The sequence below is a fragment of the Heptranchias perlo genome, chromosome 31, assembly GCF_035084215.1.
Source record: "Heptranchias perlo isolate sHepPer1 chromosome 31, sHepPer1.hap1, whole genome shotgun sequence".
NCBI lineage: Eukaryota > Metazoa > Chordata > Chondrichthyes > Hexanchiformes > Hexanchidae > Heptranchias > Heptranchias perlo.
In genome coordinates, this window is record NC_090355.1 from 6,561,959 (window position 1) to 6,588,078 (window position 26,120).

The 26,120-nt window shown below is 44.1% G+C and overlaps 1 protein-coding gene across 1 annotated transcript in view; it reads left to right on the forward strand.

Annotated features, from left to right (window-relative positions):
• abca2 (ATP-binding cassette, sub-family A (ABC1), member 2) overlaps positions 1-26,120 on the forward strand; it is a 457,180-nt gene that overhangs the window by 134,675 nt on the left and 296,385 nt on the right. Inside the window, exons 2-3 of the mRNA XM_067969563.1 lie at positions 23,382-23,475; positions 25,517-25,519. Of these exons, the coding sequence (XP_067825664.1) occupies positions 23,382-23,475; positions 25,517-25,519 (97 nt within the window). The remainder of the gene's footprint in view (positions 1-23,381; positions 23,476-25,516; positions 25,520-26,120) is intronic.

A 26,120-nucleotide genomic window follows, 5' to 3' on the forward strand; every position in this document is an offset into this window, starting at 1 on the left:
AAAAGATTTACTAGGATGCTACCGGGACTTGATGGTTTGACTTATAGGGAGAGGTTAGATAGACTGGGACTTTTTTCCCTGGAGAGTAGGAGGTTAAGGGGTGATCTTATAGAGGTCTATAAAATAATGAGGGGCATAGATAAGGTCGATAGTCAAAATCTTTTCCCAAAGGTAGGGGAGTCTATAACGAGGGGACATAGATTTAAGGTGAGAGGGGAGAGATACAAAAGGGTCCAGAGGGGCAATTTTTTCACTCAAAGGGTGGTGAGTGTCTGGAACAAGCTGCCAGAGGCAGTAGTAGAGGCGGGTACAATTTTGTCTTTTAAAAAGCATTTGGACAGTTACATGGGTAAGATGGGTATAGAGGGATATAGATGGGTATACCACTAAGCTAGTCCCAAGTGCAGGCAATTGGGACTAGCTTAGTGGTATAAACTGGGCGACATGGACGTGGTGGGCCGAAGGGCCTGTTTCCATGTTGTAACTTCTATGATTCTATGATAAGAGACCCTATTCTTCCTGCGTTTTGAGTCTGCTATTCGGATTTCTGTTAGGTAAGATAAAGTCAGATTTTGGGAAATAGGGGAGACAGAAGAGGTTTGCTTTAGGGAGACCAATTAACCACTACGATTGCATATTTGATGTCCAATGTGAGATTATATTGGAAGGGGAAGAATGCTGCTGTCCAGTGCGAGTCTGTTATTTGATTTATATGTCATTCTGTGGGAGGTGACAAACTCAGGCCCCTAAAACGCACTATTCACCCAAAAAATTAATCCGTTAATACAAGTCTTCAACAACAACTTGCATTTATACCGTGTCTTTAACATACAGCACAGGAAGGTCCCCCCAGCTGTACAGAGTGAGTTGATTTCAGCTGGATCTCAGTTTGGATGCTGCAACTGACCTTAGAATCCCTGAACTTGGGAAGGGAAAAATCGGCCTGTGTTCCCGTTCCTAGTCGTGGTCCAATGTCTCCACGCTGCGAGGCCAGGATTAGGCTTGACTGCGCTCAGCCCTATGGCCGAACGGCCGGCCAGCAATCTCTCTCCAGGATAGTACCTGGAAAGTCACCGTTTGGGTGCAACGATGCATGGCGCGTTACACCAGCGCAACTGCACGCCATCAGGTCACCGTCTTCAGGAGAGGAGGGGGGACAATTGGGGCAAAAAAATGTAATACACATTCTGCAATTGTGTGTGCATCTGTTCACAGCTACACATAAAGGCGCTTGTGTTGTGGTACCAGTATCAGTAAAACACAGCTGCACATCCTCGTATGGTTGCTGAGGTGATCCAAGATGTGTCTCCACACATCCTCTTTCCCTGTGGGCAATTATGTTGTCTTGCATTTTTCAAAATGCATGCACCTTATTTTTCATAAGTCATTAGAAAGCTACGTTTTTCTTCCCTCTATGCTAAATGTTGATGACTACTGTAAATAAAACTGATAAGTCACAAGGGTAGAAAGAAATACAACACAGGTTCAAACAGTGATCAACCCAGTGAATAAAATGTGCTCAGTTTATACCGGCAGTCTGAGTCCAGAGATTGTGTTGCTGCCTTTAATCCACGCTGATAGCATCATGCAGGAGGTCACTGTGACTATTGCTTAGCTAGATTTAATGCTTCTTATCAGTGCTTTCAAAAAAAAATTATGTAACCTTTTCTTTTGGTGAATTTTCTATGCAAAGTGAGCCAAGCTAACGCTGGGGATAGAATGTGTTCCTATTTCAGACATTCAACGCCAGCATCAAGCCCATTTGGTGCCTGTTTGAGAATGGTCTGATCCACTTTGCCACAACACTATTCCTCAGCACGTATATCAGAAGAGCACCTTCTGCTGCACAAGTGTGACATTTTACATTTCTCAAATCAGCCGACCTACAGTCTGTCTGTCCGAGCAAGGTTGCCACTGTGGTGACAAATTAGAGACAGTTTTTTGTGCTCTGTGCGTGAGATTGCCCAAATTCTCTCTCGCAGAATTCTAACACCGAAGGAGAAGTTTTCAACCTGTCAGTCTGGGATGGATTTGAATCTAGTTTCCAGAGGCGAATGGCTAGTATGCTGACGCAGCTGGGGTTGCCAACTCTGGTTGGACGCATTCCTGGAGGTTTCATCATATGACCTCCGACTGCCCCGCCCCAGTGAAACCGCCTTTTCTCCCCCATCTCTGATATTTTAATAACGAAAAGACCAAAATTGTTCAAACATCAATTTTTTGGTCTAATGCCCCTGTGATTTTTCTCCCTGGTTGCTCACAACAGTGTCCAGAGGATTAACCTTCAATTCCTGGAGACTCCAGGACAATCTTGGAGGGTTGGCAACTCTAGACACCGCATCATCCAGTCTCATTACCCACCATATGGTAATTCTCTTACTATAGAAATCATTTGGTCTTGGATTGAACAAGACCAGAACAGATTATAATTGGACTTAAGTATCCAAACGCAGTGCAGTGAAGAGGTGCAAATATACTGAACCTCACTTGGTATTTCAGCCTCTACTGTCCTTATTTAGGTTTTTCAATGTTCAAATGGTATCCATGGGGCTTGGTAAGTATAAACCTTAATCCCACCCACAGATTTTCTTTTGTGTGGGTATCATTCACCCTCTGGTACCTCACTCAAGTGACCGTTCTCTCTGTGTGAGTCCAGGCAGAGAATGTCGTAGGTTACTTGATCTGAAAAGAGGATGTTGTAGCCGAGCCCAACCCTGTCCTCACCCATTGTCTACACCCGGTCTAGCAGGGGGATATGTGAATAACTATTAGTGTGAGCCATGTCTTTAGAGTTTTATTTTTTGCTCGCCCTGTTGCTGAAAGCTGTGTTCAGAACATGAATTGAGCATAACTTCATAGAATATTTGAATCCACGCTGAGTTGTCAGTCAAACACTGCCTTTCAGCGTCTGGATGCAGAGTTCTCAGCAGTGCCAGCCATGGCTCAGTTGGTAGCACTCTCGCCTCTGAGTCAGAAGGTTGTGGGCTCAAATCCCACTCCAGGGATTTGAGCACAAAAATCCAGGCTGACACTTCAGTGCTGCACTGCTGGAAGTGCCGTCTTTTGGATGAGATGTTAAACCGAGGCCTCGTCTGCCCTCTCAGGTGGACTTAAAAATCCCACTATTTCAAAGAAGAGCAGGGGAGTTTTCCCCGGTGTCCTGGCCAATATTTATCCCTCAACCAACATCACTTTAAAAAAACAGATTATCTGGTCATTATCACATTGCTGTTTGTGGGACTTTGCTGTGCGCAGATTGTCCTACATTACAACAGTGACTATGCTTCAAAATTACATCATTGGCTGTAAAGCGCTTTGGGACATCCCGAGGCCATGAAAGACGCTATACAAATGCAAGTTCTTTTTCTTTTGTGAAGGAAAGTAAAAGGCAAAAACAATTATTGGAATATTCTTTTATCAGATTTGTAAATAAGACATGCACAATGTGCTGAGTAAAATGAAGGTGAAATGCACATAATGAGAGTGTACGCTGCTGCGAATATAGCAACTGATACAATGAGAAATTCCCCAACAGAAAATATTGATGTTACAGCCACTGAGACCCTCATTCATTTTGGTTGCATGCTCTTTCTACTTGTGACTCCATCACTTGTGCATGTGAACTGACTTGTAATGTTTGTGTGTATGTTCAACATAAATCATGTTGCCTGGAACAGGGCTGCCTTGACAGTGACACAACAGTTTCTGAATCCACACTGACACACACACACAGCTCGTAGTCTTCGCTCTGGGGTCTAATTGGTGTTCTGTTCACGATTCTGTGCTGTCCAGCATTGTTCATGTTTACCAGCTGTTTATTCTCCCAGCAATTTTAGCCAAATTTATTTTTAGGCACATAATTCGACACCTCTGTCCTCCTGGGGTGTGCTACATTAATACAGCAGTAGAATTACAGGACTTTCAGGAATTGTTGTTGGATAGTGGATTAACGTGTAGATTTTAAAAATATAAATGGAATTAAATTTTCATAAATTGTTTGTTTTAAGGTGTAAGAAGAGTTTCTTTTTCGTGGAGGGAGAGGAGACCTAACTGGCAAGATTTTCCACTCTGTAAAGTGGGAGTTCGGTTCTTGTGAGAGAAATTTCATGTAAATCTAGCTTTAGTCCATAGATGTGCTCCATTACATTTGCTGCAGTTTTGACTGATATTTCTCTGAATCCAGACTACGTGCCAGTTTTCATTTGGACTCAGTTGATGTTTTATTTGGGAAATTTCTAATTTCTACAGACATAGCAACTGGTACAATGTCCACTATTACAACCCAGATTCCACCAGCAACCTCTTACTTTCACTCATCATATTGTGTATCTCTTATTTACAAACTCAATATAAGAATAATCCAGTACTTGTGTTACGACAGTGCCCTTCCACCATCTGAGCTTCATCTCAGCAAACACTGCTCGGTCGGACTATTTCTGGCCAACAGGTTTGATGTGGGAGTGTATTTTGATAGATTTGGCAATCACTTGTTATTTTGGTGACATCTTTTGCATCTGTAGGCCCTGTCCAACCTGATTCTACCCTACCTGTTAGTAATTTTCTTGTAAATGGGCACATCCTGAGGTGATTGGCTTTAACTGCTTATAAGTCCGTGGGTCAGTCCCAGAATCAGGAAAAATCAATAAGAAAAGGCTTCCTTTGTAATACTTTTTAACAAAGTCTGATATTTTGAAGTGTGGAGCCTAGAGCGTGGCACACTCTGTGTATAAGTTGACCTGACTCTTTAAGGCCACAAAGTCTAATTGCTGTAAGTAAGCAGAAGGTTTGAGGTTAGCCTGTTTTTAACTGCTGTTGTTGAAAGAAGTTTACAGGTCACTGGGTAATTGTAAATTTCTAGCTCCAGGTCAGAGTGCAAACCTCATAACCAAAAATTGACCTCAGAATGAAATAATATCATCATGAAATAAGTGGGGTTCCTTCTTTTGTATACTTTTTTAAAAAAAAATTGCTGATTGCTGATTTGTGATTTGTTGGCATTTCATGCAAAGTGTGTTGGGTGCTCTCAGAACAGCTGTTGTATATAATAGCTGATAATTAAGAAACCTCTTCCTCTATAGTCTGCAACCTGTGTACTTCACTTTGTTGAAGGCCTTACTGACTTGGTGGCACTTCACTCATTTCCTCTGTTCTCTCCCGCTCCCCCACTCAACCCCCAGTCATGTACTGAGCTAGGCTGGCTCAGTTTGTTCCTCTCCCCATGTCTGTGTGTGTGTCTGTCTCTCTCTCTGTCTCTCTCTCTCTCTCTGTCTCTTTATTTCTCTTCCCTCTCTTTATTTATCTCTCTTCCCCACCCAGATTTTTATTTTGTCGGATGTTTGCAGAGGCGGTTACTCCAAGTGATAGCTACGTGTACATTGTGGCAGCAAATCTGCCATTTTGATCACTATTAATGCACAATAATGGTGATATTTCTTGGCAGGAAACCATGTCTGATGGTCGTGGCTGAGATCAAGAACTTGCCAAATGGTGAAATGTGGGAATGCACCCGGGTCAGTGTACCAAAACATTACCACAGGTTGACCACCATTTCTACCAAGAAATCTCTCGGATGAGGTTTTCCTCTTCCTCTGCACTCCGTTCAGTGGCAAAACAGAACGAGAATTCTCTGTGTCTGTTACACTTTCCTGGAATAGGAAGCGAGGTGAAATTCCTATGGAATCCACAAACTGAGGAGATAAAACATTTGAATGTACGCACACACAAAGGGCTGTATCTTGGTGTTTTACCCCAAAGACTGGTGTAAAATTAAGTAATCCATAAGCCGAAACTGATTTCCTCGCTGGAGTCATGATCCAATTAACTAATCTCTTAAGACTTGTGGTCATTCTATACAGAGATCTGAGGCAAAAGTAGTCCCAAATATAAGTGTAATATATGAAGTGTATCAAACAATAACGTTTAGAATACTGTTACTGTGCTGTCATTAGGATAGAAGTGTGATGCCATGTGAAATTTCCATTCTGTGTCCACTTAAACTGTAGAAGACAACCAGCAGTACAATTATAGATTTTGCCCGTTAAATTTTTGGTTGTGCATTTTGAACTCTGCAACATCAGCTTTAAGTTACCGATGTTACTGGTAGTTACAGATCTGTTACTAGTGATGAGAACAATTTGATATGACGAGATAAGAGATGATACATTGAATGTTAAAGCTTATTGACTTGTTTGATTTTTGCCATAGTACTGGTACAGATGCGCTAAAGAGCCTGAGTAAGAATATTTGCTGTACAGGATGTGATGTGAATATAGGAACATAGGAATTGTTAGGTGAGAAAAGACCACTGCCCATCTAGTTCGCCTTCTACCATCCTGGTAGTTGCATGATACAACCATAATGGAGTTGTTGATTAATCATAGCAATCAATCTCTCTCAATTAGTCTAGACAGACCCAGACATGAGGCGAGGAAAGCCCCAGTGGTGGAGAGCTTTGGGGACCATAGGCCCAAAGTCGCCTGTTCCTCCCAATCATACTACACTTACCACTTGTCATGTCTCAAATTACTCGTGTACTGTATCCCAAATTGTTACTTTCTGAAAGAAATCTATCTAATTTGAATTTGAATGAATCAATATTAACTGCTTCCACTGTCTCCCTAAGTATCCTGTTCCCTAGATTGACCACTCGCTCACTGAAACTTTGTTTCTGCAGATTACTTTTGAATTTACCCCCTCATCAAGCGCAGACTGCGTCCTCTGGTTCTGTTGCTTTGGACAAGGTGAAATAGCTTGTCATGGTCGACGTAATCTAGTCGCTTTAGAATGTAATGGTGATTGGCTATAATCACTTTCACTTGGCTACTCCCCAGATTGGTGTCTTGCCTGATCGCTACAATATAAAAGAGTGAGGTAAAAAGGGAGGAAATCGGAGACTATCAAATAAAAGAATATAAAAATGGAGCAGCAGTGAGGAGCTGAGGGCAGAGGATTAAACTTTTGATTTTTCTTCAAATAACGCTGCAATATTTTCTGATCAAAAGGGAACACCCATGTCTTTTTAAACGGTGAGCAAATAGCTGAAGATTACAACACATGGAACAAACAAAGCTGCCAAATGTTTCACAAGAATCTGATGAAAGTATAATTGTAGGTGGGATCTGACAATATTCCATGGCACATAAAAGAAATGAAAGACTTGCATTTATGGAGCATTTTTCACGACCTCATGGGGTCCCGACGTGCTTTACAGCAAATTAAGTACTTTTGAAGTGTAGTCACTGTTATAATATAGGAAACGCGGCAGCCAATTTGCACACAGCGAGCTCCTATAAACAGCATTGTGATAATGACAAGATAATCTGTTCTAGTGACGTTGGTTGAGGGATAAATATTGGCCAAGACACCAGGGAGAACGCCCCTGCTTTTCTTCGAAATAGTGCCATGGGATCTTTTACCTCCACCTGAGAGCGCAGATGGAGCCTCAGTTTAACGTCTCATCCGAAACACAGTATCTCTGACGGTGCAGCACTCTCTCAGTACTGCACTGGAGTGTCAGTCTAGATTTCTGTGCTCAAGGGGGTAATTTTAACCCCCAAAAACGGGTGGGCAGTAAAAATAGTTGAGTTTTGGAGCGGGACCGCATCCTGGCTCCAATGTGCCCACTTCCGGATTTAACCCAGACGTTGGGATGCGCGCGTGCAACAGAAACCCGGAAATCCCGTTCCCACTTAAAGCCGGCAGGCCGATAGTTAAAAGGACAATGTAGGTGATTTGAACACTTGAGGTACTTAACTTTTTGTGGATTCTAAAACAGAAACGGATTTAACTTCTCCTGAACGTGGCTTCTGAAACACGCCATGGAAGCGGAGGCAAGTTGCAGCCAAAGCTCATTTGTTCCTTTAAACCAGTGATTGGCACATCTCAATAAAAGGTGAGGTATTGCAGTTGGGCACTCAGTTCTCTCAGACAAATGTGGGAGTTCTATGTATTCAGACTGAGATTTCTTTGTTGAGACTGAGAATTCTTGTGTTTGGACAAATTTACCTATATTTTGGAGCCTTTCAAACTGACAAGATCAGGATGGCAGGCGCAATGGGTGTATTCCGCAGTACATCTGAGGAGGAGGCACATCACCATCTGTGGCAGGCACGCCGTGCAGATCTGGGATCTGCATGTGCACAAGACAGACGTGCGCCACAAGGACCTGGGGAAGAGCAGAGAGGGAACCAACGGAGGGGCCGAGGTCGCAGGAGGCCCTACCCACGCGAGAGGGTATACAGGCAGAGGCTGAGCTTCCTGGACCTCTCTGAGGAGCAGTGCTTTCACAGGCTGAGATTGAGTCGGCAGGTGGTTGCAGACACCTGCAGCCTTCTTGAGGAAGAGCTGCTCCCCACTGGACCTGGCGGCCATTCATTGCCCGTCGCCGTTAAAGTCACCACTGCCCTTAATATCTTTTACTCCGGATCCTCCCAGGGCGCCATCCTTGACATCACCAGGATCTCTCAGTTGTCTGCACATAAATGTACGAGACAGGTGACTGATGGCTTGTTTGCGACTACGTCAACTTCCCCTGTGACGACATCAGCCAGACTGAGAAGGCAGTGGGTTTCAACTTTCTGACTGGTTTCCCACGGGTGCAAGACGCAATTGATTGCACACACGTAGCAATCAGAGGACCTCCACATGAGCCAGGACGGTTCATAAACCGAAAGGGATATGACTCCATTGATGCACAGCTGGTGTGCGATGACCGGAAGGGGTTTCTGCAGGTGTGCGCCAGATTCCCTGGCAGCTGTCAAGATTCATTCATTTTGCTCGAGTTCAACATTCTGGACCTCTTCTACACAGGAGACACCAGTTGTGTCATTGAACAAGCCATGGGCATGTTGAAGATGTGCTCCAGGTGCCTTAATAGATCTGGGAGAGCCCTTCAGTACTTGCCAGCGAGGGTGTCCAGCATAATCGTTGTGTGCTGCATCCTGCACAACATAGCGCAGCAGAGGAGTTACAGGTGGAGGAGGTTGAATGCGCTCATCAAACATTCTCTGCTGGCTCCTAGATTGAAGAAGAGGAGGAGGAGGAGGAGGAAATTGAAGAGAGGGAACCCATTGCCAGTGCAGCCGTGCACATTGTTGCCCGTGATGCCAGGGATGTTCTCATAATGAGATGTGCAATGTGAAGAATTTGACATACTCAGGCCGCCTTGAACAACCACCACCACCACTCCCCACTCTCCCTTTGCACAAAACAGTCCTTCAACCACGTGTACACCCATTGCACACCCGCCCAATGGGTGTCATCATGTCTTGGCTTTCATGATGATGCAAGTGAAAGGGCGACTTCACAGACGGGATGCAATAATGGCCAAGACGTGGTAGTCACAATAATGATTAAATTTAATGTGGCATAACAAAAAAATATATATAAACAAACATCGTGACATTTCGTCAAACCCTCTTGTGCATGCCCGTGGTGAACTACCATTGCTTAACCTTTTGCTTTCTGCTGCTTCTACATGATGCATCCCCTGTGGTTTCAGCAGAGGTATTGGCAGGTTTCTCAGATACCTGCCCTGACTGCTGAGATGCTCTCGACCTACGCCCTCTGGGTTTTGGAGCCCGTGAGGGCCCCGCCAAAAACTGCTCCACCTGCATCTGTGCAGGGGCCAACTCGGCCATTGGGGGAGGCAACGGATGAGACATGGGAGCACTTTGGTGGAGTCCCCACTTCCATGGCCCCATTCGTCGTCATCCCTCTCCCAGTCCAGCGCCACGTCACTCCACCATTCTGCTGGATAGCAGGATGGTGAACAGATGTGCCACATTGTAAGGCCACGAATAAGGTATCTGTCATCCTGATTAAGGCGACAGACATGTTGGCATCCAGAGTCTGCATGCCGTTGTCATGACTGCATAGACTCATTTGAGAGCCATGCTTGAAGCTCAATGGAGGCTGCCACTCTCTCCATTGCAGCCATTCTCGCACTTACCTGTGACAACAATCCACTAGCGATGGAGTTGGACTCCTCCATCCTCTCTGCCATTATGGACAGTGTACGTGGCACATTTTCCAGAACTTCGCAATGGTGCAGCTGTACTTCTGTTCTCCTTCCCAACGATGGCCTACGGGGTTCAGTGCCTGTGTCCAGCTGTGCAGAGCTTAGAGAGGAGTGCTCTGAGGACATCTGAGGAATCAATGTCTTTCATTTCTCCTGATTGTTCTTGAAATCATGAAGGCCATGGAAGACAACAGAAAGCGATATGAATTGTTCAGAGGAAAAGTGCCATTCTTTTCAAGGACCATACAGAGGTCTGGCACAGTTCACTTATTCATTCACAGCTTTCACACACGTGATGAATTGATTTTAAGTTCTGTCACCATTTGCGGGTTCCCAGTCTCTCCATCTGCGATGGATAGGCATGCAACTGTCCCACTTATTTCCATGGCTGACTCCTCCACATCTGTCAGCTTCACTATATGCGTTGGACCACCTCCAGTTCTTGTCCTCTCCCTTGCGTTTTGTGCTCTCTTCTACAAGGGGAGAAAGAACAGATCTGTGAGTGACTGAAGGTGATGTAGTCACCCAATGGATGCATTGCTTTGGGTGAGGCTGACAATGAAACAGACATATCGGAGAGTGACTATCAGACAGATGCATCACGTTGCACCAGGGTTGGGATGAGTGGCAGTGGTGGATGCATAAATGGGGAGTTGAAGTGCATAGAAAGAGAAGGATGGTTGATGCTGAAACTTAAGTGGGTGTGAGGAGTTATGTGATGTAGGCATGTCAACACAGAGTGAGAGGGTGGGGGTTGGGGTGTTGCGCAACACAGGATGTGGGTGAATCAGCACATGTACCCACTTTTCCTGACCTGATTAGGTCATTAAAACGCTTCCTGCACTGCAGCCAAGACCTGGGCACCGTGCTCCTGCTGCTCACCTCTTCTGCCACCTCCAGCCATGCCTTCTTGGTAGCAGAAGCAGGTCTCATCCTCCTATCACCTGGGTATAACACCTCCTTCCTGCTTCTCAGCAGCCAGTAGTATCTCGAGGGAGGTGTTTGAGAACCTGGGTGCTGCCTTTCCTCCACGTTCTTCCATTTTGCTTTTTACTCCTTTCTCCTCCAAAATCCATTTTTGCATTGGCCCTTTAAATAGCAGGCTTTAAATCGCGTCATGCGGGTGCGCAGTACGCCCGCTTGCGCAGCATGGAGAGGCGAAACCCGGAACTAACATTATGTGCCTTCGGAGTTGCGATCGGACAATCCGACACGCTCAATTTACTTCCAGGCTTCCCACGTGATTATTTACCCACCCACTGAGTTCACGCCTCCATGTTAAAATCATATCCCAAGTCTCTGGAGTGGGACTTGAACCCACGACCTTCCGGCTCAGAGGCGAGAGTGCTACTACTGAGCCACGGCTGACGCATATGGTGTCACACATTCACAACCTACTCTGTGTCAGAGAAATCAGTTCATCGATGTAACAATCGATGGGTCGATTCAATGAAGAGAAGGAAATAAAACTCCACTGAGTTGGAGTGAATCCTACCCTTTCAGGCTGATCGTACCAAGGAAAATGTTCAGATGCTTTGTAACTTTTACTCAGTGTTTTCTTTAGGCAACAACAGCTTGCATTTATATAGCAATTATATAGTCATAAGATAACCTTGTTGGGAGATATATCCGTACCTTGTATGAATGGATGCTGCTTTCGAGTTTCTGTTTAATCCCAAATCACTAACGAGCTGTGATTTTTCTAATTTTTAAGGAATATGCTTTTTGCAGAGAGGTCCTTTGTAGAGCTATTGTTAGAGATTTTCATTTGCAAGCCAGAAATTCACGTATGTAAACCAAATGCTGCTCAAGGCTCCGGGGACATGTAAAATCCCAATGACCATATAATTTTCACAATAAGATTATGAACAAATAGGCCTGATCCTGGAGCAGGATCTGTGCCCATTGGAAATGCAGGGGATGGGGTGGGGGAGAACTGAAGTAATGTCGAGATTGTAGGCTTGGGTCCTGTATTGGGAAAAGACTGTGCTTGAAATAATGTATTGATGGCACAGAATGTTACAAAGAGGTAGCAATTCCCATGGAGATCCATTGATCTCCAAGTGACTTATTCTTAATCTTTGCTAGGCTGATGGGGAATGAAGGAAGGAAGAGTGGTGTCCAAGTCAACATGTGGTCCTGTGTTATCGTGCATTCGCATTACATCCCGACTTGGAAATATATCGCCGTTCCTTCATCGCCGCTGGGTCAAAATCCTGGAACTCCCTACCTAACAGCACTGTGGGAGAACCTTCACCACACGGACTGCAGCGATTCAAGAAGGCGGCTCACCACCACCTTCTCAAGGGCAATTAGGGATGGGCAATAAATGCTGGCCTCGCCAGCGACGCCCACATCCCATGAATGAATAATAAAAAAAAGTTTAGCATCAGAGCAAAACTTGCATGTGCAATTCTTCGCAGGATACATATGAGAGAGAGGCATACATACACACATGGGTTTACAGGCTGTTCATCTTCTGGAGTACAAGTTGGGTATCAAAGCCAGAACTGAAGTGGAGTGAGACCATCTTCTTAAGGGAATCTTGCTCCTTCTTACTTCAGTGTCAGGTCAGGTCTTCACTCCCAATTCAGGCTGAATTTAAACTAAAACTGCAGCGTTGGTGTGAAACAAAGCAGCTTGTTGTAGTGTAAATGCACCATTAGATCCCAGCAGACAGGCAGCATTGGCAATGGTCAGCTGGCGATCCTCACCATTTCTGACCACGAGTTGTGTTTGAGGAACAAAAAAGACTTTTTGGGATTAGCAGAGTCTCTCACACTCTCTCTCTCAACGGCAACTTGCGTTTATATAGTTCCTTCAACATAGTAAAACATCCCAAGGCGCTTCACAGGAGCATAATCAGACAAATATTGACCCCGAGCCACACAGAGAGATATTAGGATAGGTAAAAAGAGGTAGGTTTTAAGGAGCATCTTAAAGGAAGAGAGAGAGGTGGAGAGAAAAAGAGGTTTGCGGAGGGAATTCCAGAGCTTAGGGGCTTGACGGCTGAAGGCACGGCCGTCAACGGTAGGGCGAAGGAAATCGGGGTGGGGGGGTGGGGGAGGGATGCGCAAGAGGCCAGAGTTGGAGGAGTGCAGTGATCTAATCCCCTGGATCACTGTAGGCTTGAATTTCCTGTTAGTTCGGTGTAGTGCCTACCTGTTTGATGGATTATTTTAATGGTTTGCTGCCTGGCCAAGTTGGCTGATTTCTTGCCAAATGTTTACCTCAGTCTCTCATTCCTAAAAGCAATTTTTAAAAACTTTGGCATCGCATAAACACTATCTCGTCTATTCCTCTACTCTGTCCAACCTTGGTTGTGACGAGTGCCATGGCCATTCACTTTTTATCTGTTGCGTTGACACCCTGACCCCTGCTCCTTTTGTCCACTGTTTGGTTCATTTATTAAATGGACAACATCCACCCCATAACAATGATCATAGTGCTGATTGAAATTAGGAAATGACGTTGTGGTTTCCTAACTTTCTTGCGCTTCCTCAGGCTTGTGCAAGGAAAGGAGAAAAGTGGATGCCACAAACTCTTAAAATCTTTTGCTGTTCTTCTCGTTTGACAGAAAAAGAATCTGAGGCATTGCAATCTGCCATCCCATGATCCCTAGGGAAACAGTGATGCAGCAAGTGGAAGGAAATGCTGAACTGGAGCCAGAAGCTGGGATGCTGACACCAGCTGCTTCTGTTCTGTTAGTGTCACTGGGGAGATGGGCCCAGCATTTCCATAGTTCCTTTTGCTTTTCATTCTGTTTGGATGATACGGATAGCGCAATGCCACAGCCAAGGCTGGAAGGCAGAGATTGACACTGGTTAGGTCTGGCGCAGTCCTTTAGACGCTTTAGAACTATGTGAATTGGTCAGATCCTACTAACCGTTACTTAATAACCAGAAAATCAGGAATGCCCCCAAATAGGAGGCACTGACCTCAGTGCAAGAATCTCTGATTAGCGTCCTGCAAGGTGAAACTTCTGCCAGAAGAGGGAGCAGGGAAAAAAAATTATATAGCACCTTTCACGACCTCAGGACATTTTTTTTCATTCGTTCATGGGATGTGGGCATCGCTGGCAAGGCCAGCATTTATTGCCCATCCCTAATTGCCCTTGAGAAGATGGTGGTGAGCCGCCGCCTTGAACTGTTGCGGTCTGTGTGGTGAAGGTTCTCCCACAGTGCTGTTAGGAAGGGAGTTCCAGGATTTTGACCCAGCGACGATGGAGGAATGGCGATATATTTCCAAGTCAGGAGGGTGTGTGACTTGGAGGGGCACGTGCAGGTAGTGGTGTTCCCATATGCCTGCTGCCCTTGTCCTTCTAGGTGGTAGAGGTTGCGGGTTTGGGAGGTGCTGTCGAAGAAGCCTTGGCGAGTTGCTGCAGTGCATCCTGTGGATGGTGCACACTGCAGCCACAGTGCGCCGGTGGTGAAGGGAGTGAATATTTCGGGTGGTGGATGGGCTTTACAGTCAATGAAGTACTTTTGGCGTGCAGTCACTATGCAATGTAGGAAACGTGGCAACCAATTTGCGCAGAGCAAGATCCCACAAACATCAAGGTGATAATGACCAGTCCATTTTTTTAGTGAACTCTCTGAACATTTAGCCCAGGGGTGTTTGCATCAATGAAAATGAGGACAAAATATCCTTGATGAAAATGATTGTATTTTCACCAAGAAAGATGAAATTTGGGATCAAATTTCTGACTAAAACAAGACAATTTTGAAATGGAGAGGAATCTTAAAGGGTGATTACACAATCCCAGTGGAGAGCTAACCCATAGGGAGCACGGTCAGGGATAGGGCTACAAAATTGTAGTCCCAGTTCTTCGGCTTGCGCTCCCTGCAAGGGCTGCTCCCCACTGGGAGTACGGAATCACCCCTTAAAACTAAACTTATTTCTAGGGCTAATACACCTATTTGTATTCACAACTTGGTGTTGAAAATGAAGCTGGAAAATAATAAAAGTCTTTGTTGCCCCTCAAGCCCCAGTTTATTGCTTCTCGACATTTCTTGTAGCCTTGCAAGTTGAGAAGTGAAACAAGAATTCATAGAAATACACAGCACGGAAGGAGGCTATTGGCTCATCATGCCCATGCCAGCCCCCTCGAAAGAGCCATCCAATCAGCCCCACTCCCCTGCTACCTCCCCACAGCCCTGCAAATTTCACCCACACCCCCTCAAGTATGCATCCAATTCCCCAACCCCCCCCCCCCCTCCTCTGGCAGTGAATTCTAGATCACAACAATTATTCATGCGAGCTGAATTGCTAATTTTAAATCTGAGATAGAGAGCTTTTTGTCAACCAAACGTATTAAGGGATATGGGCCAAAGGCAGGTATATGGAGTTAGATCACAGATCTGCCATGATCTTATCAAATGGCGGAACGGGCTCGAGGGGCTGAATGTTCCTATAATTCGCAGTGTAAAAAAAAAATCTTTCCTCATCTTCCCTCTGGCTGATCTGCCAACTCTCAAATCTGCGTCCCACTGGTCTCCAACCCTCCCGCTAGCAGAAACAGCCTCTCCCCATCCACTCCATCAAAACCCCTCACTATCTTGAACACCACCACCAAATCTCCCCTCAACCCTCTCCGCTCCATGGTGAACAATCCCAGCCTTTCCATACAACCGAAGCCCCATTTTTTTTTGGAGAAAAAAATTTGAATGAAAATCTGGAAAGCTTAAAAAAGCAAAAGACTTTGCCTAAAAAATTTTTCAGGGCTAAAACTCAAATTATTCCTAGAATTAAAGCACTACCTGTACACAACATATATAGTTTGTCACGTTCATTTTACTCCAGCAAAACAGGTTGCTTGAACCCTAACAGCTTGTGCAGTGCAGCGTATGTTGGCATAATTTTGTCCCCTCCCAACAAGCATTTCCACATGCTGAGTTCAGAGGAACAGCATTGCCAACACTGATGAGTCCTGCTACTCTTTGTATGATTTTATGCTCATGATTTATGCAAGAAATTTTGTTTAAAAAACTTGTGATTTTCAAGGTCCTTATGTTTAAAAAAAAATTTGAATTATTAACATTTTTTTTTTAAAAAGTCTGATTCTCTTAAAATTTGCAAATAAATTGGGACTGTTTTCGATGAAGGAGAGAGGTCGTGTTTGTTACAAATACAGAATTACATAGAATTTAAAGCACAGAAACAGGCCATTGGGCCCAACAGGCCTGTGCTGGTGTTTATGCTCCACACGAGCCTCTTCCCACCCTACTTCATCTAGCCCTATCAGCATATCCTTCTATTCCTTTCGCCCTCATGTGCTTATGTAGCTTCCCCTTAAATTCTAGTCAACTGGAGCTTAAAATGCATTTCAATATTAAAGCAGTGATTGTGATGTTCCTGTATTATGGGGTAGGGAAATTTCCTGTATGCAAATTCAGGAAGACAAATCAGGAAAGCTGGTAATACAGGCAAACTGAGGGGTCAGCCCTGGTGACCCCACATGAGCATGTTCTTTAAAAGGTGTGTGAAACGGAATATGTTTGAACAAAGAGAGTGGATTTTTAATGCATGGAGCCCATTGTGGAGGGGGCATGTGGGTTAATGAAGTCTGTGTGCTGAATCAGCCAGGTGTAATGTCTGCATATCTTTAACGTAGCAACAAAATAATGGGAGTAGAAAATACTGAGAGGAAAAAGCAACATTACAGAGGAAGTAATGGATAACCCAGTGGAAATGTTCAATTGTTACAAGGATAACTGAGCAGGAATGCTGCGAGTCCACCGCCTGACAGGTGCGAGCCCAGCTGGAGTTCACCATCTCTGGGCTGTTGGGGAGCTTGGCCCCCAGTGCGATAGTTAGATCGGCAGCAGGCCGTGCAGTCCTGTGTCTCTCGTCTCCTTCACACATTTTTCTTGGAGTCCTTTGACTCTTGTTGCCTGCAAACTTTAAGCGGCCCAGCGATGAACATTCTTGTTGTGATGCGTCAGTCAGTGCAGGTAAAATGGCCCTATAGGTTATACTGTGTTCAAAGCAATGTTATTAAATGTAGGTAATTACTGGGAACTTGTAAATTACATCAGTGTACGACCAAGAGATGGAGGTCCTACAATATTAAAATGACATGATGCAGATCACAGTGGCTTTTGACATCTAAAAACACAGAACAGCAAACCTATAACATTCTGGATGCCCTAGTTAAGTGAGCAGGAGAAGAAATAAAAGAAAGACAGACTTGCATTTATATAGTGCCTTTCACAACCTCAGGACGTCTCAATGTGCTTTACAGCCAATTAAGTACTTTTGAAGCATAGTCACTGCTGTAATGTAAAAAACGCAGCAGCCAATTTTGCGATGAACAAGATCCCACAAACAGCAATGTGATAATGACCAGATCATCTGTTTTTAGGTTTTGGTTGAGGGATAAATATTGTCCAGGACACCGAGGAGAACTCCCCTGCTCTTCTTTGAAACGGTGCTGTGGGATCTTTTATGTCCACCTGAGAGGGCAGACGGGGCCTTGGTTTAACGACTCATCGGAAAGATGGTACCTCCGACAGTGCAGCATTCCCTCGGTACAACACTGGAGTGTCAGCCTAAATTATGTGCTCAAGTCTCTGGAGTGGGACTTGACCCACGACATTTTGACTTAGGGGCAAGGATGCTACCACTGAGCGACGGCTGACACCATAGCTATAAACAAAAACTTAACAGTGCATGGAACTGCTTAATTGTGGATAACTTTGGGATTAGTTTTAAAAACTACTTTAGCAGTGTAGCTCGAGTCAGTTCCTGAAAGGCCCCTCCACAAAGAGCGCTTACTCTTGATGTTGCAAGAAATCAAACTCCAGTCTGGTATCAATCTGTGTTTGTAAAATGCTCAGAGAATCCACTGGACGACTTGGACATCTTATAAACGCTCCCTCCAGCCCAAACTCTGAAACATGTCAAATTTAATGACAGGAAGTGGAGCAGAGATGCACAGAGATCGTTCCTCGATCTAACTGCCTGATTGAAAGCAGGCGGCAGAAATAATGGACAGCTGGCTGCAAATGAATACTGTAGCTGTGACTGCATCCTAAAATATTTGTAATAAAAACAGTAAATGCTGGAAACACTTGTGTTCCATTCATGTCCCTCAGTGGAATGGATGTCCTGGGCTAACTTCAAGCGTCCCCTTGGAGTGTGTCCATTCCAACACAATGGCGATAGTGAAACTAACCTCTTCAGAGATTGGCTGAGTTTATTTTTTGAGCCTGACAATATATATACTGCAGTTACGTCGTTACTTAGCGTCTACAGCACATTCTGCCTAACTGGCCTATGCTGCCATTTATGCTTCACACGAGCCTCCTCCCACCCCTCTACATCTCGCCTTATCAGCATACCCTTCTATTGCTTTTTCCCTCATGTGCTTATCTAGTTTCCTTTTAAATGCATCCATGCTATTCCCCTCAACTACTCCTTGTGGTAGCGAGTTCCACATTCTTGCCACTCTCTTGAGTAAAGAAATTTATCCTGAATTCCCCATTAGATTTATTAGTGACTGTCTTATATTTATGACCTCTAGTTTTGGACTTCCCCACAAGTGGAAACATTTTCTCTACGTCTACCCTATCAAATCCTTTCATGACCTTAAAGACCTCGATCAGGTCACAGCTCAGCCTTCTCTTTTCTAGAGAAAAGAGTCCCAGACTGTGCAGCCTTTCCTGATAAGTATATCCTCTCAGTTCTGATATCATCTTTGAGAGTCTTTTCTGTACTTTCTCCATTGCCTCTATATCCTATTTATAAAATGGAGACCAGAACTGTGCACAGTAGAGAAAAAAAAGCTCAACGCCAGGCAGGAGAGCAATGATTTCACACTCAGTTCATTCTGAAGGAGAGGGACTGAGGTTACTGTCACACTTTGAGACATTCTCCAAAAAGAACAAGTCCATTAGTTTCTTATTCTTTCAGTCAACCCTGTTGTTTGGGTACTTACCGTACTGTTTCAATTGGGTGCTGCTGACAGTTGTAGCATTTTGTGTATTAGTGTTTTGTTGTAGCTGCTTTCATTTGCTCATATTTGATTTTCTTTCATGTCTTCAGTACTTACCCAGCCCTCTTGAGAGTTGAACTGTCCGGTTGTAACACAGAATGGGAAGCACTTAAACTGTTAACTGATTGAAAGGCCCTTCTAAGCGGCGCGGCAGTACAGACACATATTTATCCTTCTCTGAGGAGCAGGCAATTAGTGAATGTTTCATGCAAGAGATCCACAAGTGTGACCTGAGGAGTTATAAAAACACTGCATCATGAACATAGGAACCGGAGGAGGCCATTTAGCCCCTCGAGCCTGTTCCACCATTCATTGAGATCATGGCTGATCTGTGACTTAACTCCATATACTCACCTTCGCCCCATATCCCTTAGATTTTTGTTAACCAAAGATATTATCAGTCTCAGATTTAACATTAACAATTGAGCTAGCATCAACTGCCATTTGCTGAAGAGAGTTCCAAACTTCTACCACCCTCTGCGAGTAGAAGTGTTTCCTAACTTCACTCCTGAAAGCCCTGGCTCGAATTTTTAGGCTATGTCCCCTAGTCCTAGACTCCCCAACCAGCGGAAATAGTTTCTCTCTATCTCCCCTATCAGTCCCCCTTAATATCTTAAAAACTTCGATCAAATCACCCCGTAATCTTCTAAATTCCAGGGAATACAACCCTAGTTTGGGTAATCTCTCCTCATAATGTATCCCTTGGAGTCAGGTATCATTCTAGTAAATCTATGCTGCGTATTCTCCAAGGCCAATATATCCTTCCTAAGGTGCAGTACTCCAGGTGTGGTCTAACCAGGGCTTTGTATAGCTGTAGCATAACGTCTATCCCCTTGTGTTCTAGTCCTCTAGATATAAAGGCCAGCCTTTTTGATTATCTTCTGTACCTGTCCATGACATTTTAATGATCTATGTACATGGACCCCTAAGTCTCTTTGGACCTCCACTGTTTCAAGCTTTTCGCCATTTAGAAAGTATTCTGATCTATCCTTTTTAGGCCTACATTGAAATCCATTTGCCACAGTTTTGCCCATTTACTTAATCTATTAATATCTCTGTAATTTTATGCTTCTGTCTACACTGCATACAATGCTGCCGATCTTTGTGTCATCGGCAAACTTGGATATGTGGCTCTAAGTGATTAATAAATACGGTGAATAGTTGAGGCCCCATCACAGATCCCTGTGGGACACCACTGGTCACATCCTGCCAATTTGAGCTCCTGCCCATTATCCCGACTCTCTGTCTCCTGCAGCTCAGCCAATTTCCTAACCAGGCCAATAATTTGCCCTCAATTCCATGAGCTTCAACTTTAGCTAACAGTCTCTTAGGACTTTATTGAATGCCTTCTGGAAGTCCATATAAACAACATCCACAGACATTCCTCTGTCCACTTTAGTCACCTCTTCAAAAAATTCAATTAGGTTCATCAGGCATGACCTACCTTTTACAAATCCATGTGGGCTCTCTCTGATCAGCTGAAAATGTTCAAGGTGTTGTTCAGTTGCTCTGTCCTTAAGTATAGACTCTAGTAATTTCCCGATAACAGATGTTAGGCTGATTGGTCTATAATTCCCTGATTTCCCCCCTCACCTTTCTTAAATATTGGAGTGACGTGCAATTTTCCAATCTAAAGGAATGGTTCCTGAATCGGGAGAATTTTTGGAAGATTATAGTTAGGGCATCTGCAATGTTCTCACCTACTTCTGTTAAAATCCCTGGGTTGGAAACCATCTGGTCCTGGGGATTTGTCACTCTTCAGTGCCATTATTTTCTTCGTTACTGTTAATTTATTTGTGTTAATTATGGTGAGTCCCTGTCCCTGATTCAAAATTAGTTTCCCTGGGATGTATGGCATGCTGTCCTCTTCCTCTACTGTAAATACTGATGGAAAGTAATTATTTAACATGTTCGCCATTTCCTTATTTTCATTTACAATATCACCATTATCAGTTTTTAAGGGGTCCACATTACTCTTGACCACCCTCTTTATCCTAATGTAAAAATTTTGTGTTGATTTTGATACCCCTTGCAAGTTTCTTTTCATACTCTCTTTTTTGTAGCTTTTACTTTCTGTTTTGTCACCCTTTGATGTTCTTTGTATCTCTCCCAGCTGCCAGGATCTGTGCTACTTTTTGCATTTTTTTAATGCTTTTTCTTTTAGTTTTATGTTGTCCCTTACCTCTTTTGTCGTCTATTGCTGTCTTCTTTTTGGCAAGTAGAGCTCTTGCCCCTTAGGGGTATAAACTGGTTCCATATCACGTTAAATTCTTTTTGAACACTTCCCACTGATCTTCTGTTGTTTTGCCCATTAACAGATTTGCCCAGTTTACTGTGGACATCCCGTCTCATCTGTGGACATCTGTCTCATCCCGGTGAGGTCGGCCGTACCTAAATTTAGAATCTTAGTAGCTTTCAAACACAACGTTGAACTTGATCATATTATGTTCGCTATTATATAAATGTTCAAGCACCATCACTACCTAAATGTGGCTCATTACTCATTATTAAATCTAATATGGCCTACCCCCTAGTTGGTTCTTCGATATATTGTTGCAGAAAGCTGTCCCAAACAAACTTAAGAAATTCGCTACCTTTCTGACATGAGCTCATCTGCTTATCCCAATCTAAATTAAAGTTAAAATCCCCCAATAAAACCACACTGCCTTTGCTACATGCTTGTCTAATCTCTGCATTTGTACATTCTGCCACTTCACAGATGCAACCAGCGGGCCTATACACAACTCCCACTACAGTCTTAAATCCTTTTCTATTTCTTAATTCTACCCATTAAGTCTCCACTGCCTGCTTATCTCTCATTATATTCTCTCTTATCATTGAAGTAATTTCATCCTTAATCACTAAGACTACTTCTCCCCCTCTACCAGTTTCCCTCTCCTTCCTATAGACCTTATAACCTGGTATATTCAGTTCCCAGTCCTGACCGTCTTGCAGCCATGTCTCAGGAACGACTACCATGTTGTACGCTCTAAGTTGAATTTGTGCCTGCAATTCATTCAATTTGTTCCTTGTACTCCATGTCTTTGTATAAAGAACACTTATTTGGGCCACACACCCTAACCTGTCCTTCTGCTCTAATGTTGTTTTTCTCACAAATTTCTTATTTCTCCCTCCTGATTTTAATTACTTTCCATTTTTTAGTTTTCCCTTTACCTGTAGTGCCTAAAGCATAATTTCTGATTATTTCTCTACTCCCTTTCTTTTTGTTTGTTTTAGAATTATTATTTATACTGCCTTTTCCACCTGAGCCCTCCCCCACCATTTACTAGTTTAAAGTCTCAAAAATGATCTTCAAAACCCATTAAATTTCACCTGTTGAGTTGCATATCTTAAATGAGTCTAAATCCAGCACACTAGCGGGACAACAAAATCACTGAGCATTATAAGGTATGTTTGTGCTGGATACCATTCATATATAGACTCTGAATGTATCTTTTTTCACTCTTTGAGCCTCTGTTGATGTGCTGTTAACGAAGATGGTGATGCTTTGAACCACGGTGTAGATACAGTATGGGGGGGGGGGGGATTTTAACCCCCAAGGAGAGGTGGGAGGAGGGGGTTAAGTTCTTAAAAATATGAAACCTGACCCCAACGTGCTGCGAACGCGCCTACTTCTGGTTTAACCGGGGCGGGTTGAGGTTCAGGTGAGTAACCCGCTCTCGAGGGGCAGGTCAGTAATTTTAATATGTTAATGAGGCTGCGTACCTCAGATTTTGATAGCCATTTGGATTTAACGGCTGCAGGCCGGGTATCCCCGGCCTCAGGAAACCTGGCAGCTAAAGGGAGGCAAGAACTGCCGGATCTAGCAGGTCGGTGCTTTTCCAGCACTGCCGGTGGGCCAGGAGGAGCAGGAGTACTTGCTCCCAACCCTCCAAGCTAACCTGCCGCAATCTCCAGACCCCCTTCCCGCGATGGACCGACCCTCCCGCCCTCCACCCCACCCCCCCCCGCCCCCCCACAGCGATCCGATGCTGACCTCCCGCGATCTCTTTCTTCACCCCCCCCACCCCCTTCCCTCCCTCCCTCCTCTCCGGCCCCTGGCCTGACAGCATTTCAGCCCCTCAATCTGGCCAGCTGCCGGACGTGAAATAGGGCCTCATTTGGGGTGCGGGGGAGATGGAATTTGGACTGAAAAGCATACAGTGAATTCCCAATCTTGCCGTTGCCATTTGGTGGGAGGTAATGTTGGGGGTGGGGGGGTGGTGGTGGCGGGGAGCATATCGCAGAGACAATATGAGGCCAATTGCAGAAGAACATGTAACAAAAAAACGTGAACGTTTGAGGTTGCTGATTGCTGTGTCCATATTTTCCTGTAGTAAATATCTTTCTCTTTTTGTTTGTTCGCAGTGGGTACTGGCGTTTGAGATCTTTATACCACTGGTTCTCTTTTTCATTTTGCTGGGACTGCGTCAGAAGAAACCAACCATTCCTGTCAAAGAAGGTACAGTATTTAGGGCATCTGATAATCTGAACGCTATTGGAATTAGTTGTAGTAAAAATTGCTCCTTGACGGCCAGTGAAGTCCAAAATTACCTGATTTGAAAGGCCTATTTTGGTGGGAAAAGCTCATTGGGGCTTCAGAATTTGATGGACTTGTAGGCGGAGCAGTACACTTCAAGTAGCACAGGAAGTGCAGATGTTCATGGATGGTTAATCTTACTTCCCAAAAATTATGCTTCAAACATTATTTGTCAATAACAAACTACATAGGTGCGTTATTACCCTGGGTGGTGGGACACCTGAGGCAGCTATGTGTCAGTCAATGATAACTGGTAGAGTCAGGAGTTATAGTTTAGATACTTCCTTCACCTTGCTAATTGCTTATTTGTGTGTTCTCAAATGTCTCCCCACTCCCCACCCCCCCAAAAAAAAAATTTCCTCACATTCTCTGCTGAAGGTGGTGCCTCTTGTCAGGTTATGGTTTCATGGGCACATCTGCGACACCTCACCGAAATGGGCATTGTTTCGTGTGCGAACTTGATGGTGAGCATTTTAGTGGCTATTCAACCATGATGAAAGTAGGCAGAGCCTGATGCTGTCCTCATCTGATGTCCAAACATGTTAACTTTTCAGTCAGCTGCTGCCTACCTAAAGGCATTGCCATTTTTCCCATTCCCGGAGTCCACTTTCAGAGCGTGAACTTAAATTTAAGGATTGGTACTCATCTGGTTTGAGGTAGCAGTGTTCCCTTTTCCACTGCTTACTTGCAAGTAAGAAAATTGAGAAACGTAGGGACTGCAGGGCTAGGCCATTCGTGGTCTGTTGTTCCCCAAGCAGTGGTATACATCATTGTTTGGTGAGGTGCTGTATTCTCGAGGCTGGTGTACGATCACGTGAAAATGACGGACAGGAAAAGACAAGCTGGCCCATTAAGCCTGCCCTATACTCATGCCTCGAGCATCATGACTCGACACTTCCTACCCCCCAGAAAACATGTAATCACCTGGAAGAGGCAAAACACCATAAAAACCCCAGGGCCAATAAGTTGGGGGGGAACCTCTGGAAAATTCATCTGATCCCCTCAGGCGATCAAAACCAGTCCAGGATATCACACTGACCTGTACATTAACTGTTAATCCATTTACCTTCTATATGATGCGATCTCTGCCCCGGCCAAGAACCAGTCCAGCTGACTCTTGAAGGCATTATCCAAGTGTTGGTCCATTTTGATATTTGAATGGGATGACCATTTGCCTTTGCTCCCCCTTTGTCTTCTCTTCCTTTCCACCCCAATGCCTAAAACACAGCGATGCAGTAGCAACAGCATTTACGTGACAGAATTGCCTGTTGGATTTTAGACTAGAACTCAAAACTAGCCACTTCAAAAAAAAAACATTGAGTTGACAGATCCAATCAGAAACTATTAATCGGTTCACTGCTTCAGTCAATGATCTGCTCCAGACACTCTTCAAACCTTTGATACTGTAGCAAAATAAAGAGCTAATCAGAGGGAACCAATTAGGGCATTAATTATATGCCCATTAGCACTGAGAAGCGATTTTATTCATGGTATGAGGGTTGTTTTGGGGAGTAGACGGCCGGAACATATGAGGATGACAGTGGGATCAAGTCCTACTTCTGCACAGCTTGAAGAAAGAGATGATTCTCTTCACCTGAAAAAGAGCGCACTCTGTACTCGAAGCAACTAATTAATTTTATGTTAAAGAGACAGGGTTCTTTTAGTGGTATCATTCCAATACACAAACATGTTTGTTATGGTTTTCATCCATCTGCTTTTAGTTTGGGCTCTTTGGAAATTTCTAAAATACAATCTGGATACCAAATGACCGATTTAATTATTCTTCTAAATGAAAGTCCTGTTTATCCACTTACTTCCACGTCATAATATTGAGGCTTTAATTATTTGGGCTATCAAGGATTTTCATGAATTTTTATCATTAGCAAAAGACAAACCTCAGTACTAAGGCCATGATCACACCCTACTGTGTCCTGTACAGTTGGGACTTACCAAAAAACCCCAGTGTGTATAGAATTGTGAACCGGGTGCAGTGGGAATAGAGTGATAATTTGCAACTTAGAGGCCCAAAGGGTGAAAGATTTCCGTGCCTCCAAACATTAGAAGTTCGATCACCAGCCTGTATCTTGCTGCTCCCGAGTCTTCAATTCTGTTAACACACATCAACAAAATGACTGCCAGTAATGCACTGTATCTCAACCAATGTGACTTAAAATCCACTGATGTAAAAACCTTTTATAATCACATCATTGGGCAGGTGATGGGAGCTGAGGAGATGCGAGTAAGGAGATTGTTCAATCCTGCCATCATTTTTATTGTGAGAAATTTAAACCGTTTTAAAGACGCAATCACATCTCTGATGTGAAATACATTTAGCTAGTCCTGGGAAACTGTCCTGAAAGGCCCATTAAATAGCACAAAATTAGCAATCCCTATCAGAGATTGCACCGTGGATGTTGTGGGGAATGGAAAAAAAATCATCCAACGTGCAGTTAGGAGTTGTTCTTCTGAGGTTGGGATGAGGCAGAGTGTTGAGTCAGAGCAGAGGGAGCGTCACTTGCAATAAGCTATACTACGGCTCACCTAGGAGAGCTTGATGTTGATGCAAG